The following is a 13488-nucleotide window of genomic DNA, read 5'->3' on the forward strand; positions in this document are numbered from 1 at the left end:
CAGTCAAAATAGGCTCTGAGAACGTTCAATTCAATTAATTTGCTTTGGGCTGGCGCTAGTCTTCCAGCTTAGCCAACACTCTATTGCCGTTTTTTCAGCCTTGGGGGAATTTGGACTCGTTCTATTGTCCAGCCTACTATAGAGTTGAAAAACACCACACACTTTACCCCTTAATCACCTTTTCAATACAGTGGATAAAAAAGGGTATGCCAGGTGTACTGTGCCTGAATGAGATTATGCCAACAAAGGGTATCATGTTCTGCTGGCACATTGTAGAACAGATGTCCATAGGCAGAAAGTGTACAATGTAATAATGTGCAGTGTAGCCCAAATATAGTTTCTGTCGTGTTGAGTAACACGTGTGGGGGCATTATTAAATGTGTTACTCGGTGAACGTTATTTTTGTACACGTATCCTTGTGCACTTGATGTCTACTATAATAGAGCAAAAATAGAATGCATGTTTTATTCCGTTTCGTAGATCATATTCTTTTGTTTTAACCTGCATTTCCCCCTAGCAGGGATTTTTTTGTTTTGCATTTAGTGCAAAAAAAAAAAAAAACATACTTTTTTGGGGCCTCACCAGTTAGCATCAGTCTGTCAATCTACTATCCCCCATAGTACAGCATTTGACCTATGCTATTGGTCAACTTGTTCTTCTGTATGAGAAATAAATATTCCAAACATACTTTGTGGGATGCTATAGATCCCAAATTAATACAACCAATTATCAAAACCTTAAAATAAATGATGCTGATGCAACAGATCAGACTGTTTTAGCTTAAAATGTTGATAAACTGTGGCTATTTCTTCAAATAAAGTGCAGCAATGCGCAAGCGGCAGTAGGCTACAAGCTCTCATGTTCCAATATGCAACCAATTAGCGGGCAAACACCATTCTCAAGTGACCGCAAATGCGGTTATGCATGTAATGCTTTGTCGTTTTTTGCCTTAATGCATACAAGCTGGGCATCATTCTCAAGTGATGGGCTAATATTGTCACACATCAGACTATTCTTGATTTTAATCTTTACATATACTAAATGTGTGAAATCAGTTTTGATTTAGAATGGACCATTATCATGCCGCTGTCTCAGGGGAGGGGGGAAAAATGCATGTCATCTATGCACTTAAATAGTTAATTTTCATGCCGGCCAGTTAGGCTATAGTCCTGTTGTAAAGAGGAGCAATGTGCTTAATATTAGTGAAGTTCAGAAATAAATGTAGCCTATAGAAATTTGATAAGATCCTCTTAAAAATAGAAGCCAACAAAACAATTTTCTCACGCAATTGCATAGCCTATAGAAATGTTGCCTAACATGAGCTCTTGGGCTCTCATGAAGTGTGTTGATTTTCGATAACGTGATTAGAGGAACAATGCAGTGCTGACTACCAGGCAAGTTTTGTAGGCTAATGACCATCAGCAGCATCAGAGCTTGGAGAGCCTAGTTACGTGACTAAACAGTCACGTGGAATTTGACTGCAGCCAGGAGTCTTGACTGCCGGTGTGGTGGTAATACAGTCACTGTAACAGCCCTAGGTGGTACCACCATTTGACTCATGCAGCGCAACACATCTCCTTCGTATAGAGTTGATCAGGCTGATTGTGGCCTGTGGCAGGTTGTGTCCCACTTTTCTTCAATGGCTGTGCAACGTTGCTGAATATTGGCAGGAACTGGAACACTCTGTCGATCCAGAGCATCCAAAACATGTTCATTGGGTGACATAACTGGTGTGTATGCAGGCCATTGAAGAACTGGGCCATTTTCATCTTCCAGTAATTGGGTACAAAGCCTTACGACATGGGGCCATGCGTTGTCATGCTGAAACTTGAGGTGATGGCGGCGGATGAATGGCACGACAATGTGCCTCAGGATCTTGTCACAGTATCTCTGTGCACTGAAATTGCCATCGACGTAATGCAGTTGTGTTCGTTGTCTGTAGCTTATGGCTGCCCATACCATAACCCCACCGCCACCACTTCACAATGTTGACATCTGCAAAATTGTACGACATAACCGTTGTCTGTGGTTGTGAGGCCGGTTGGAAGTACTGCCAAGTTCTTAAACAACATTAAATTCTCTGGCCATAGCCCTGCATTCCTGCAGTCAGCATGCCAATTGCACACTCCCTCAACCTGAGACATCTGTAGCATTGTGTTGTGACAAAACTGCGTACTTTAGTGTCCTTTTGTCCCCAGCACAAGGTGCACCTGTGTACGGATCATGCCATTTAATCAGCCGATACTGCGGTGGAAAGTGGCAGAGCTACAGCTCTGTCAGACCAGGAGATTTTCCTAAAAATGTCACCTCACAAAAGCGTCTGTAGCGTCGACTGGTTTGGCCTACCACAATAGGGGAGATTCTCACAAACACGATCGTGTACTCCGTTTTGCGCTACGACCCCCACAAGTGTCATGGGACTTGTCTGAAGGTAACCCATACAAATGTATGGAGGTAGTTTTATGCCAACAAAAATAAGGGGTTAAATGTGTAAAAATAAATACTACTTGGGCCTAGGACAGATGCATGAATAAATGGCAAAAAAGACACTAAGGAATACGGTTTTGAAGTCTGTCCTAGGCCCAATAATTATATTCCCCCCCCCCCCCCCCCATTTAACTTTTCTTTTTGTTGCTATTGAATGTGTTTCTATGGGCTACAGTAGTAGAGTCCAAATTACAAATCCCAAAAATGTTTTGGGATGAAATATTGAAAGGGGTCCTAAAATACAAAATCAATTGGCTAAATGATCCATGGTGTGACCTTAAAACAATTCCATATGTCAGCTTAAAACTGCATCTGCAGTTTAAAGATGTACCATGCAGAAGTCGCTCCGTCATTTCCTGGTTGCAAAAATTCAAATAGTTCACCTAATTTTAAGTTTGTACAATGACTCCACTATACTTGCTAATTTTGTCAATCTAAACCAATGTAAAATATTGTATTTTCAGCTGTTTTGAAGCTGGTGTACAAAACCGAAAGTTAGACACACATCTTTACTGAAATAGCACACACAGAACAGATCTACCCCCTCTTAGACTTGTTTTAAATGAGTGACAGATCTATAACTCACATCTATATGAATTTGGTAGGGTCGCCCCCAAAAGGTTACATTTTTAGCTTAAAACAAACCCAGATGGAGATGTAAATTAGTCCTTTATTACTGTAGCATAAGCAATGCTGCAGCAAATGTAGACCTACCTGTCACAATAGTACATTTTTTATTTGTCATGAGATGCATTGTGATTAATCATGCAAATAGAGAGAAGGCTATAGAAGCCAGCAGAACATTTTAAGTTCCATTTCATGTCATGTTCATAAATAATTGACCCCTTACTCACATTTATCCTGGGAAATGAGTAGGTTTGGCTGGGAGATCTCAGTAACCCAGTTCCTGCTATTAAACCATAGTTGGGTCCCATTTTTACAGTATTTGCTATGACTCTGGATTGAACTCCTAATCTCAGGGCGTACACTACCCACAAGGCCACTAATTTGGTACAAGAACAGCCCTTAGCCGTGGTGTACAGTATATTGGCCATATACCACACCCCTGCTGGTCTAAATGCTTAATTGATAGCCACACCAGGCGTTACACATTCAAAGAGATCCTTTATGAGTGCATGATGCTAACCCCTCTTCTGACTTCTCCCCTCCAGGTTGCGGAGCAGATGGACATCAGTGCGATGCCATGTCAGGCTCTGCTCCGCATGCTGGCCAAGAAACCTGGCTGGAAGGAGACTAACTTCCAGGTACCTAACAAACCTACCACACTCAACTGGGGGTTGTCCATAGACAGTAGATTTTTGCCTAAATGTTTTGGATCTCTATAATCGTTTACCGTGCTTCTTGCCAATGCAAGATATTTAATGGTATAGGAATTGGCTAGTGATAAGACCCACTGCAGGCGATCAAAACTCTATTTTATAATACAGATTCACAATATTAACTGTCCAAACATGGCAACAGGATGATTTCACCTCCATACTGGATTTAAAATTAGTTGGTTCATGTGCGCTTAAAAAGGCTACAGAATGTTCAGTGTTGTAACATGCCTCCAGGTGATGCAGCTAAAGCTCCAGGTGGTGGCAGTGGTGGCCCAGAGGGGCAGGTTCTCTAAGACGTCTGCCTCTGTGGTGCTGGATGCCCTGGTGGAGAAGATGGGAGACGTCAAGTGTGGAGGGAAGGCCAAGGACGCCCTAACGGCCATAGGAGAGGCCTGCTCTCTGTCCTGGATTGCTGAACAGGTAATAGACTGAATATACTGAACTATACTATACTGTAACTCTAAAGGAAAATTAATGTTTTGTCCAGGTCTGTGGTTCCAGTCCAAGTAGTTGAACTGGAACCAATGGCTTGCTTTAATGTGCTTTTGTTTTGGTCAGTGACTATTTCAAGAAAGGATGGAAGGCTTTGGGTGAACTCTGCTTGGATAACAAACTGTTACCCACTGATGCAGTTTGTCGATTGTTTTTTTTCTTACTGGTATTAACTGACACCATTGATTTACTTTGTGAACCAAACGGCAGACAAATCCACTAACCCCTCTGACCACTCCAGGTTAGAGGTCGACCGATTATGATTTTTTTTAACACGATACAGATTATTGGAGGACCAAAAAAAGCCGATACGATTAATCTGACAATTTTTATTTTTTTAAATATGTAATAATGACAATTACAACAATGCTGATTGAACACTAACTTAATACATAAATAAAATCTTTCTGGTCTCAAATAAATAATGAAACATGTTCAATTTGGTTTAAATAATGCAAAAAGTGTTGGAGAAGAAAGTAAAAACAATGTTTAAGTTCCTTGCTCAGAACACAAGAACATATGAAAGCTGGTGGTTCAATATTCCCAGTTAAGACGTTTTAGGTTGTAGTTATTATAAGAATTGGCGCATCGAGTATTTCTCTCCATACATTTGTATTTCATACACTTTTGACTATTGGATGTTATTATAGACACTTTAGTATTGCCAGCCTAATCTTGGGAGTTGATAGGCTTGAACTCATAAACAGCGCTTTGCATCAAGCATTGCTAAGAGCTGCTGGCAAATGCAGCAAAGTGCTGTTTGACTGAATGCTTCCGAGCCTGCTGCTGCTTATCACCGCTCAGACTGCTCTATCAAATCATAGACTTAATTATAATAAACACACAGAAATACAAGCCTTTGGTCATTAATTTGGTCAAATCCAAAAACAAAACATTTATTCTTTCAGTGAAATACGGAACGTTACGTGTTTCATCGAACGAGTGGCAACCCTAAGTCTAAATATTGCTGTTACATTGCACAACCTTCAATGTTATGTCATAATTATGTAAAATTCTGGCTAATGACGTTCTTTGTTAGGAAGAAATGGTCTTCACACAGTTCGCAATGAGCCAGGCAGCCCAAACTGCTGCATATACCCTGACTCTGCTTGCACAGAATGCAAGAGAAGTGACACAATTTCCCAAGTTAATATTGCCTGCTAACATGTTTTCTTAACTAAATATGCAGGTAAAGAAATATATACTTTGGTGTATTGATTTTAAGAAAGGCATTGTTTATGGTTATGTACATTTGTGCAATGATTGTGCTTTCTTCTCGAATGCGCTTTTGTTAAATCCTCACCTGTTTGGCAACATTGAAGTAGGCTGTGATTCAATGATAAATTAACAGGCACCACATTGATTATATGCAACGCAGGACAAGCTAGTTAACTACACATGGTTGATATTACTAGGTTAACTAGTCACTGTGGTGATTGTTTTTAATACGTTTAATGCTAGCTAGAAACTTACCTTGGCTCCTTGCAGCCACAAGCTCCTTTTGACGCTGCACTCGTGTAACAGGTGGTCAGCCTGCCACGCAGTTTCCTCGTGGGTTGCAATGTAATCGGTGTCCAAAAACTCTGTTATGAACTTGAAATCGGTCCTAATTAATCGGTCGACCTCTACTCCAGGTTGTGTCATTGGCCTTTGCCCAGAAGAACCCAAAAAACCAAGCTGAGGCACTGAACTGGCTGGCCAATGCCATGAAGGAATTTGGCTTCACAGGGTAAGTTATCACTCAGGTCTTATATTCCTTTGGAGTGTTGTCGGTGCTTTCTTGTCTCATTCATGGTATTGAATCAATCAAGCATGTCCTCTCCTGTTCCAGAATCAATGTGAAGGCTTTTATCAACCACGTCAAGACTGCTTTGGGTGCCACCAATCCTGTGAGTGTTACTGTTGATTTCTATTTTTTGAGTTTGTCTTGCTTTATTTGTCTGCTGCTATTTGGGAGCAGTCAGTTTTTATATGGATTGTGGTTCAAAACATTTCTACTTTAAAGTTGCCTTAGATTTACATTTTTGGGTCCTCATTCCTTGATCTTATAGAGCTCTCTGGTAGATGGATTGGTTTACAATTAAGATATTTTAAAAACGGTGAAACAAATGACTGCATTTTTAACGTTTGTCGCAGGCTATACGAGCAGCAGCCATCTCTCTGCTGGGGGTGATGTACCTGTACATGGGTGCCTCACTGCGTATGTTCTTTGAGGATGAGAAGGCAGCACTGCTCGCTCAAATCGACGCAGAGTTTGAGAAGGTAGTATTTTAACACATCTTCATAAATATCTCTAGCTTACTTGACACTTGGAGTACCTGGTATGTTGTATCTACCAAATAATGTGCCATTTTATCAAATACTTTTGTTATTGTGAAATTGAATTATAGCCTCTTAAATGCCAAAAATATTTTCACACTAAATATTATCAGTGCAAGAATGCCCACTTTTTATTTTACACTGTTTCCAGGCGTAACTTAGTTTCCATATTGGCTCTGTGATTGACTCATCTTGGTTCTGCTGTGTCACAGATGCAGGGCCAGACTCCCCCTGCCCCCACTAGAGGCTCCATAAAAAGGACAGGGGGGCAGGAGGAGGGAGAAGAGTCCAAGGAAGAGGGGGGTGCAGGTGACATCATGGACCTCCTGCCTCGCACTGACATCAGGTTAGCACATCAATGTACTAGAGCGGTACTTCCAACCTTATCCTCGGACCACCAGACCTTTTTTGCTCTTAACTGGCACACCCAATTTACTAATGATCAACCCCTTGACTAAATGAAATTGGGTGTGCCAGTTTAAGGCTGCAACAAAATTGTAACATCTGGTGGTCCCTGATAAGAGGGTTGGGAAACACTGTACTAAAGAACTTCTCTAGCTTTGCAATAGCTGCTTCCGTGAGTGCATGAGTAGCACCACTTATTTAACTGTATGGGTTAGCATCACACCAGATCTAAAATTAGGTGGCGCACCTGAGTTTTTTTGTTAAGCAAACGTTTACTTTTTTTTTTTTTTTTTTAAAGCTCTGGGTAGAATGATACCAAGACTGTCAGAGGTATTGTCCTTCAGGCAGCCATTGTTCTAAGGTTAAAGTAATGTGGTGGCATTTATACTGTATTGCTTGCACAAATCCATTCTTATCAGATCAGTTCTCAGATGAGAACTGAAAGAACTGGGTGCAGTTCATCACGGTCAAAGAAATGGCTCTTCTGACATGTTCTCTTTCTCTGTAGTGATAAGATCACAGAGGACATGGTGTCGAAGGTGGGCGATAAGAACTGGACTATCCGTAAGGAGGGTTTGAATGAGGTGGCTGCAGTGCTCTCTGAGGCCAAGTTCATCAAGCCCAGCGTGGGAAACCTGCCCATCACACTGAAGGGACGCCTGAGTGACTCCAACAAGATCCTGGTTAGTGTTACATCCTGAGTGTTTCTCTAAATGGGAGTGTTTAAATGGGTTTACATTGCAGAGATGCGTGACCACTACCGTACCGTCACTTAGGCCTAAATGTGAATTAGTTTAGAGCAGTCTGCCCACATGTCAGTTTCCCTTCTATCTGATTGATTTGTTGCGCGATGTACTGGGACTTTAATGATAATCCGCAGCACTCACCAACATAATCTCACCAGTATAAATTGCATGAAGTGTGTGTGTGTGGGGGGAGTACTGCTGGGACTGTCATTTCCATGTCTCCAGAATTGATATGAATTAAAAAATAATAATCAATGCTTTGTCATTACTGCCTTGACTTGATCATCATGTGATCAGTTAAATGATTCTGTGTGTGTCTTTCTGTTTCAGGTCCAGCAGACCCTGTCGATCATGCAGCAGATGGCCACTGCCATGGGCCCTGCCCTCAAACAGCATGTCAAGACCCTGGGCATACCAGTCATCACTGTGTTGGGGGATATTAAGGTACACACGTGTCATAAACATCCCTTCTCTCTATCACAGACTGAAACGCGCGCACACACGTATGGCCAAACCCACTCTTCTCATTGTCTTTCCCCAGACCACAGTGCGTGCTGCGGCCATGGCCACCCTGAACTCCTGGGTGGAGCAGACTGGTATGAAGGAGTGGCTGGAAGGAGAAGAGCTGTCTGAAGAGCTGAAGAGGGAGAATCCTTTCCTCAGACAGGAGGTGTGTGTGGGGGAAGGGGGTGGGTGTTATGGATAGGGTTTGTGATTTGAAGATTTTAGTACACATCATGATGTCAGTATAACAGCTGTTACATTTGTTGCCCTGTTTCTTATTTGCAGCAGGTCATTTCAAAGGGAATGGTCAGAGGCACCCTCTAAAACAGTGTTAAAGAAACTTGGCCAAACTCTTTCATTTTAAAGCTTGAGTGACACCTGATTCAATCTCCCGCTCCATCCTCAGGTGCTTGGCTGGCTGGCAGTGCATCTGCCCACCATGCGCTCAGTGCCCTCCGATCTTATGCTGTGTGTACCCCCCCTGTTCGGCTGCCTGGAGGACCGCAACGTTGACGTAAGGAAGCGAGCCCAGGATGTCCTGCCTATCTTCATGATGCACCTGGGCTTCGACAAGATGAACAAGGCCACAGGCAAACTGAAGGTAGGGAACTAAGGAGATCAACTGTGCATGTCTTGTTTTTATTCTACTGTATGTACAGTGTATTTGGAAAGTATTCAGACCCCGTCACTTACTCTAAAATGGAATAATTGCTTTTTACACACACTACCCCATAATGACAAAGCGAAAACAGGTTTTTAGAATAAATACCTTATTGAAATGGAGATCAGGTGCGTTCTGTTTCCATTGATCATCCTTGATGTCTTTACAACTTGATTGGAGTCCACCTGTGGTAAATTCAATTGATTGGACATGATTTGGAAAGGCACACCTTTCTATATAGTGTCCCACAGTTGACAGTGCATGTCAGAGCAAAAACCAAGCCATTAGGTCGAAGGAATTGTCTGTAGAGCTTCGAGACTGGATATTGTCATGGCACAGATCTGGGGGAGGGTAGCAAAAAATGTCTGCAGCATTGAATGTCCCCAACAACACAGTGGCCTCTATTCTTAAATGGAAGATGTTTGGAACCACCACGGCTCTTCATAGAGCTGGCTGTCCGGCTAAACTGAGCTATCAGGGGGAGGTCCTTGTCAGGGAGGTGACCAAGAACCCAATGGTCACTCTGACAGAGCTCCAGAGTTCCTCTGTGGAGATGGGAGAACATTCCAGAAGGACAAACATCTCTGCAGCACTCCACCAACCAGGCCTTTATGATAGTGGCCAGACGGCAGCCACTCTTCAGTAAAGGCACATGAGAGCACGCTTGGCGTTTGCTAAAAGGCACCTAAAGACTCTGACAATGCCAACACGATTCTCTGGTCTGATGAAACCAAGATTGAGCTCTTTGGCCCGAATGCCAAGAAACCTGGCACCATCCCTACGGTGATGCATGGTGGTGGTGGCAGCATCATACTGTGGGGATGTTTTTCAGCAACAGGGACTGGGAGACGAAATGTCGAGGGAAAGATGAAAGGAGCAAAGTACGGAAGTCCTTGATGAAACCGTGCTCAGGACCTCAGACTGGTGCAAAGGTTCACCTTCCAACAGGACAACGACCCAAATCACACAGCCACGAGAACGTAGGAGTGGCTTCGGGAGAAGTCTCTGAATCTCGAGTTGCCGAGCCAAAGCCCGGACTTGTACCCGCTCGAACATCTCCGGAGAGACCTGAAAATAGCTGTGCAGTGATGCTCCACGTCCAACCTGACACAGCTTGAGAGGCTCTGCAGAGAAGAATGGGAGGAGTTTCTCACCTGTGTCATACCCAAGAAGACTTGAGGCTGTAATCGCTGCCAAAGGTGCTTTAACTTCTCTGCGCTACGGATCCCTTTTGCGGGATCATTTTCCTAAACAACCGCTGATTTGCAGGGCGCAAAATATTACTAAAAATATTTATAATCATGCAATCACAAGTGAAATATACCAAAACACAGCTTAGCTTGTTGTTAATCCACCTATCGTGTCAGATTTTGAAAATATGCTTTGCAGCGAAAGCAATCCAAGCTTTTGTGAGTATCAATCAATGCTAGAACAGCATTCTTATTCTTAAGAGCTAGCCCCAAATTAGCATGGTCACGGAAGTCAGAAAAGCAATACAATTAATCGCTTACCTTTGATAATCTTCGGATGTTTGCACTCACGAGACTCCCAGTTACACAACAAATGTTCTTTTTGTTCGATAAATATTACTTTTATAACAAACGCCATTTGGGTTGCGCATTATGTTGAGAAAAACGAAGCCTCGTTCCGTTCGACAAATTCCAAAAAGTATCCGTAATGATCGTAGAAACATGTCAAATGTTTTTTTATAATCAATCCTCAGGTTGTTTTTAACAAACATAATCAATAATATTTCAACCGGACCGTAACCTATTCAATAAAAGAGAGAATGAAAATGGAGAGCTACCTCTCTTGCTCGCAGGAACTAATCAAAGGACACCTGACTAGTTTTGAAAGATCTTGCTAATTTTTCAAAATAAATGCCAGAAACTATGTCTAAAGCCTGGTCACAGCCTGAGGAAGCCATTGGAAAAGGAATCTGGTTGATACCCCTTTAAATGGAAGAAAGACGGGCAAGGAAACACAGATTAAGAATGAATAAGAAATCACTTCCGATTTAGTTTTCCTCAGGTTTTCGCCTGCAGAATCAGTTTTGTTATACTCACAGACAATATTTTGACAGTTTTGGAAACTTTGGAGTGTTTTCTATCCTAATCTGTAAATTCTATGCATATTCTACGATCTGCACCTGAGAAATAGTCAGTTTACCTTGTGAACGTTATTTAAAAATATATATATATCTGACCCCTAGCGTCAAGAGGTGATATTTCAGTGTATCATTATGTGGTATTGTGTGTAGATTGAGAGGGGGAGGGGGAGTATTTAAGAGATTTTAGAATAAGGCTGTAATGTGGGAAAAGTATTGCTTTCTGATAGCACTCTACGTGGATGTGCAATACTGACCATGGATTTTGGACAAATTCTTTGGACTCTGACATTTGATGTACATTCAGTTCTTCTCTCCATTGGTGTGCACTGTGTTATCACTTCCTGGTTAGGGGGATTGTCAGTACAGGGATAAAAAGTATGGGGTGTAATTTCCTGGCATAGTTTAGGTCCTCTCAACCCCTTAGAAGGCAATGTAAATGCCAATAAATACAGATATTGTGAGGGATTACCTTCAACCTATGGTGAATCATTTTCTATCCTGATGGGAGGCTTCTCTTCCAGGATGAAAATGCCCCCATCCACAGGGCACGAGTGCTCACTGACTGGTTTGATGAGCACGCAAATGATGTATACCATGGCACTCACCAGATCTTCACCCAATTGTACATTCTGCAGCGGCACCTGAAAAGGCGTAGGGCTGGGCAATATGCACACCATACTTAAGATGGCACCGGAGAAAAAGGCTGACGTTTTACGTGTTCCTATCCAATAGTGTTTTTTTTTGTTAGATTCTTGGCATTTTAACTTTTTTAAACTTATTTTGTAAATAATGTTGCTGCTACTGACCGAAAATAACTTCTGGACATCAGAACTGCGATCACTCAGCACGATCTGGCAGAATCCTTTTTTTTCCTTTAACGAGCCCGGCGTGAATGACATAGTTGTTTCCCGGGAGCAGGCCCAGATCCCCGTCATTTGTGTGAAGAGAAGGTGGAGAACAAGGGGCCGTAGGGGATCAAATAAGTCCCTACTGCCTTCCATTCCGCTAGCAAACGTGCAATCTTTGGAAAATAAAATTGATTACCCACGCGGAAGATTAAACTACCAACGGTTCATTTAAAACTGTAATATCTATGCTTCACTGAGTCGTGGCTGAACGATGACACTATCAACATACAGCTGGATGGTTATATGATGCACCGGCAGGATAGAACAGCGGCGTCTGGTAAGACGAAGGGCAGCGGAGTATTTATTTTTCTATATAACAGCTGGTGCACAATATCTAATAGTCTCGAGGTATTACTCGGCTGAGGTAGTATCATCAGCTGTAGACCACACGATCTACCTAGTTTTCATAATTTTTCATTGCTGTCTACATACCAACATAGACTGAAGCTGGTACTAAGACCGCACTCGATGAGCTGTATTCCACCATAAGCAAAACAGTAATGCTCACCCAGAGCCGGCGCTCCAAGTGGCCGGCGACTTAAACCAGATTCAAGTTTCCTGCATTTGACTAATTTCTATCAGCATGTTAAATGTGCAACCAGAGGGCAAAATAACTCTAGAACGCCTTTACTCCACACACAGAAGCATACAAAGCTCTCCCTCGCCCTCCATTGGGAAAATCTGCCAGTTCTATGCTTCTGATTCCTGCTTACAAGCAAAAATTAAAACAGGAAGGACCCGTGACTTGATCAATAAAAAGAAAGTGGTCATGTGAAGCAGATGTTAAGCTACAGGACTGTTCCGCTAGCACAGACTGGAATTTGTTCCGGGATTCTTCCCATGACGTTGAGTACACCACATCAGTCATTGGCTTCATCAATAAGTGCATCGACGACATCGTCCCCACAGTGACCATACGTATATACCCCAACCAGAAGCCATGGATTACAGGCAACATCTGCACTGAGCTAAAGGGTAGAGCTGCCGCTTTCAAGGTGCGGGAGTCTAACCCGGAAGCTTATAAGAAATCCCGCTATGTCCTCCGACCCATCAAACAGGTAACGCGTCAGTACAGGGCTTACATGCTGACCAGACCGGACACATCGCGTGCGTGAGCGATTCAAACTATATGTAGAAATACATGTTATTCAATTATTGCATCCACACTGCTCGCATGTGCCAACGAGCGTCTGCGATGCCAAGGGCTAAAATAGAACTCCTTTTTATCACTGACGCAGATCGCGCTGAAAGTCCTGCCTCATCAGTTTATAGAAGCAGGTACCCATGTGCCATCTCCTCGTTGGTTATACCCATTTGGGTGATTGAAAGACAAACTATTTTGCCGTTCGTCGTGGTAATACTATGAAAGTTTAGATGCCGATCATCATATAAGTTCAAAGATGAAAAAGCCTGGAAGGAGGAGAGATGACTAGAAACGATTCGGTTGGCCGTTTTATGTGTGGATTCATTGTCGGAGTAGAGGACCTTGTGCATTTCAGGTCAAATAACAACTCAA

General features: G+C 42.5%; 1 protein-coding gene across 2 annotated transcripts in view; it reads left to right on the plus strand.

Annotated features, from left to right (window-relative positions):
• The window catches only part of LOC129854016 (cytoskeleton-associated protein 5-like), a 90172-nt gene that overhangs the window by 30533 nt on the left and 46151 nt on the right, over positions 1-13488 (plus strand). For both annotated transcript variants that reach the window (XM_055920613.1, XM_055920614.1), the window contains exons 15-24: positions 3660-3752; positions 4062-4247; positions 5954-6048; positions 6151-6208; positions 6456-6581; positions 6851-6984; positions 7552-7726; positions 8120-8233; positions 8331-8459; positions 8700-8894. In XM_055920613.1, coding sequence (XP_055776588.1) covers positions 3660-3752; positions 4062-4247; positions 5954-6048; positions 6151-6208; positions 6456-6581; positions 6851-6984; positions 7552-7726; positions 8120-8233; positions 8331-8459; positions 8700-8894 — 1305 coding nt within the window. The remainder of the gene's footprint in view (positions 1-3659; positions 3753-4061; positions 4248-5953; positions 6049-6150; positions 6209-6455; positions 6582-6850; positions 6985-7551; positions 7727-8119; positions 8234-8330; positions 8460-8699; positions 8895-13488) is intronic.

The sequence above is a fragment of the Salvelinus fontinalis genome, chromosome 4 (genome assembly GCF_029448725.1).
Source record: "Salvelinus fontinalis isolate EN_2023a chromosome 4, ASM2944872v1, whole genome shotgun sequence".
NCBI lineage: Eukaryota > Metazoa > Chordata > Actinopteri > Salmoniformes > Salmonidae > Salvelinus > Salvelinus fontinalis.